At 35.5% G+C, this 3,972-nt stretch overlaps 1 protein-coding gene across 2 annotated transcripts in view; it reads right to left on the reverse strand.

Moving 5' to 3' along the window:
- EPS15 (epidermal growth factor receptor pathway substrate 15) overlaps positions 1–3,972 on the reverse strand; it is a 116,510-nt gene that overhangs the window by 84,479 nt on the left and 28,059 nt on the right. For both annotated transcript variants that reach the window (XM_011367686.2, XM_011367688.2), the window contains exon 2: positions 2,192–2,233. In XM_011367686.2, coding sequence (XP_011365988.1) covers positions 2,192–2,233 — 42 coding nt within the window. The remainder of the gene's footprint in view (positions 1–2,191; positions 2,234–3,972) is intronic.

Consider the following 3,972-nt stretch of genomic DNA (forward strand, 5'->3'; position numbering starts at 1 on the left):
ATCCTTTCTTTCAAGTGCTAAAACATGGGATACATCAGGCACTCAGTAAAAAAGAAAGAATTGCCAAGTCCAAATTTGGGGTAACAAAGAAGTACAAAAAGGGTTGGGAAACCTGCCTCTGGAACTCTCCAGAACTCCTTTTTTTTCCTTTCTCCCTGACCAGGGTGGAGAAAAAAAGAACACCACCTACTTCCAGTCTAGTCTAAATACAGAGGCACTCCGGGGAACATTAATCAAACTCCTATGAAATATTTATATACTGTATTCCAATAAAGAATTTTTCTATTTTCCATTCTTTTGGTTACTATAATAAATTAAACATAACCATCTAGTCATTGTCATCTACAGGCAATTTCTGCTGTACTCTGACGCCTGCCTAAAGTCTCTGCCATAAGCTAACAACTAGAAGTATGTCTTCAACAAAGAAAGTCAGTCTTAGAGCCTCATATAAAGGACTATAACACTGTACCCTGAATTGTTCACACTTCAAAATAAGGGCTTTTGGGTAAAGACTTCTCAGCCGACGACATCACTTAGACAACTTTCAGACTGTAATGGTGGACTAGGTCAGAATTTCCAGCAAGCACTCTTTATACTCCAGAAGTAGATTTATTTCATAAAAGCAGACTCCTGATCCAAGATGCAGGAGAATAAGAATTACATAAGATTGAATGAACTACTGAAGAAAATTTAATTATGGTTATTTACTTGGAATACTATTGGTATTATTTTTAATATTCTCTTTGGTAAAGGATATGTGGGAAAGCCCTTTTTCTTCAATACTATCTCTAACCCTCAATTTAACAAGCTCTGTGTTTGTAAAGTGAAAGAAATAGTTTTCAATGGTATCTGATTCTGACTCTTCAGAATTCAAAAATAAATCCTTTAACTGAATGTCTTTACCTTTTATGGCAATACAGTTATCACATAGGTTAAGTAACAATTGGTCTTTTTATCAGGATATAACTGAGTAAATCAATTGTGCAAAACAAGGTCTTATTTGAGAATGATTCTCTTTTATTCAGCTAGAACAAGCCACTATTAAGGAACAAGAACTGACTTTATGTGGAGCCAATGTCTACAAAGCCCGGGCAAGAAAACAGGCCTGCAGTTGGGTTTATAAGGTCCCAGTCTCAGTAAAACAAGGTCACTTAGCAGGCTAGGAACCTTAGCAGATATGGGAACCTTCAAGATAAGATACATTCACTCAAATTTATATATACTGCAGGTGAAATTTGGTGGGGAGGGTATTTCAAAGGTTGGATTCTAGCTTCAAGACAGAGAACAGAGGCTGTAAAAAGTACGATCTAAAATTCTTTAGAAATTTCAGGCAAAAATTAATCCTTTGGACTTAGAAGTTATTAAATAGTGCATGTATGGTTGTGTACATTTGCAAGTCACACCCAAGGAGACCTATAATGGTTAATTAATACTTGCTGCAACTATGTAAATAGCCAGGTCAAATATAATGAGACCAGCCTTTTCTGAGATCATGATCACGAGGTGAGATAATTATTAGGAAAAATTAAGCAATATTTGGAAATGGGCAAATGAGATTGTCTACACCCTCAGGAGATTATCTGATCTATGGTATGTACCCCCGACAGACTTTCTAGCAACTAGGCTACTGTACGCTCTGTAAAGAGAGAGGTTAAATTGTAAAAAACTGATAGCAATGCAAACGATTCCTGTGCACATCAATGAAATAAATTCTGTCTGGAGAATATAAATCTCTATAACTCATATTCTCATTTTTATACTTTACTAGTTCTCCCAGAAATTAATGAGTTGAATAAAATCCTTGATACGCACTCATTTTACATTTGTATGAGAATCACGATTTTAACTTCGCAAATATTAAACTTCAATAAGTCTCAAAAACAACATAAGAGTCATTTCCATTTGGTTTCTAAACTAAGTCGGACGTTTATACCTGGATGGATGGATATACCTAATGTTATATGAATTTTTAAGATAGATATTTAAGACAAATGTTTGGGCTTAATTATCTTTCCTTTATTTTTCTGAGAGTTTGTCAAAAGTATTAAGTACTCAAACCAGGAGGCTAAAGCACAAGAAAATGAAAACAAGACATGTCAAATTTATCCAATTGGCTGGTAATCTGTACATATACAATCAAGGGTTGAAAGTATATTTTATTTTTAATCTAGGAAAACAAACAAAATCTTACCTGTCTATAGTACTTTTCATATACAGGATTCCCACTTGATAACTAAAATAAATAAATAATTAGAAATTAAATGCTATTCAATAACTTCTAAGATATTTGCATTGATTCAATAGATATTTGCAAAATAAAGACAAATAGAATTAAAATATCCTTGATTTCAAAAATTTTGCTTTTTTTGGGGGGGTGGGAGGGGGAAGTGGGAATGAATAAAGGCAGCCTCATAGATTACTAAGAATTGGGTACAAGAAATAAAGCAAGAATTTTAAAGTTACTTTTGACATCAGAACTCTTTTCCTCATGCAAAATTTTACCCAGAAACCCAATGCGTAACAAATTAGGGGTGAAATGATTTGTGTAAAGATAGCTGAAAGGCCCAAAGCCTTAAGCATTCATCTTCTACCCAAGTGCCCAAAGTACCTATATATACAATTCAAAAACCATTTCAACAAAGTAATAAAATGAATATACAGGTTTACAAAAAAATATTGATATCTTCAGATCTGAAATGCTTGTAGGCAGGGAGTGCCATTCGATTCATACCATAATTCAAAGGGTTCTTTGGTCAGTTGATGAACAGATGTATTATCCCATCCGAAAGGTCGTTTAGGAGTATCAGTTTTTGAAGGCTTGAGTTCACCTCTCCGTGAATGTGTAAGAGTGTTCTGGAACCAGGAAAGGAGTCCAAGAAGGCTTCATGGGGGTGATATCAGTGCAGGAATTTGAAATATGAGTGGCAGATGAGGGTGATTCTATACAGAGTTAACAATGCGCAAAGGCATACAGGCAATAGAAAGCTCAGTTATGCCGAAAAGAATCACAAGAAGCTCTGAATGGTGATAAGGAGTAGAGAGAGAAGATTGTGAAGTTTTGTATAATACAACTTATGAGAGGCTTCATCAGTCATGATAAAAGTAAAGAAAAATGAGGATGGAAAAAGGGGACAAATTAAAGAGTGATTAACTTAGTTCTAGGTGATTATATGTGAAGAGGAAAAGTAGAATGGAATGTAGAGGACTATTTAGAAAATAATTTTAATGGCCCAGGAAAGTATCTGAACACTGGAAATAGAAAAGGATATGTTTTGAAGAAAAGTTTATAAGTTAGATTTGACAGGGCTTATTAAGTAGATGAGAGGGCAGGGGAGGCTTAGTTAGAAATACAAAGATAATGGGAAAAATCTTGAAGCATCAAGCCTGGACCTGTAGTCTTAATGGGTACAAGACTGGATTAAGAAACCAACATTCACTGAGTGCCTATTTTGAGAACACATTATGTTAAGTGCTTTATAAATATTTAATCCTTATGAGCACATATTATCTTCCCAGTTTACAAATGAGGAAACATAGGGTGAAGGTTAATTTTGTGTGTCAACTTGGCTAGGCTACAGAACCCAGTTGTTTGGTCTAACACCAGTCTAGATGTTACTGTAAAGATATTTTTCTAGATGTGATTAATATTTAAATCAGTAGACTTAAAGCAATTACCCTTCATTAATGTGGGTGGGCCTCATCCAATCGTTGAAGGCCTCATGAGAAAAGAATGAGGTCCCTGGAAGGAAAAGGAATTCTGCCTCCAGAATGCCTTCAGACTCAACTACAACATGAGCTCTTCCCTAGGTCCCAAGCCTGCTGGCCTGCCCTGCAGAATTAGGACCTGCCAGCCTCTACAAACACCTGAGCTAATTCCTTAAAGTCAATCAGACCATGAGCGTGCATGCAGGTGTATGTATGTATCTCCTGTTGGTTGTTTCTCTGAAGAACCCTAATATACCTAGTCTCAGA

The sequence above is a fragment of the Pteropus vampyrus genome, unplaced genomic scaffold, assembly GCF_000151845.1.
Source record: "Pteropus vampyrus isolate Shadow unplaced genomic scaffold, Pvam_2.0 Scaffold135, whole genome shotgun sequence".
In the NCBI taxonomy this organism is placed as follows: Eukaryota; Metazoa; Chordata; class Mammalia; order Chiroptera; family Pteropodidae; genus Pteropus; species Pteropus vampyrus.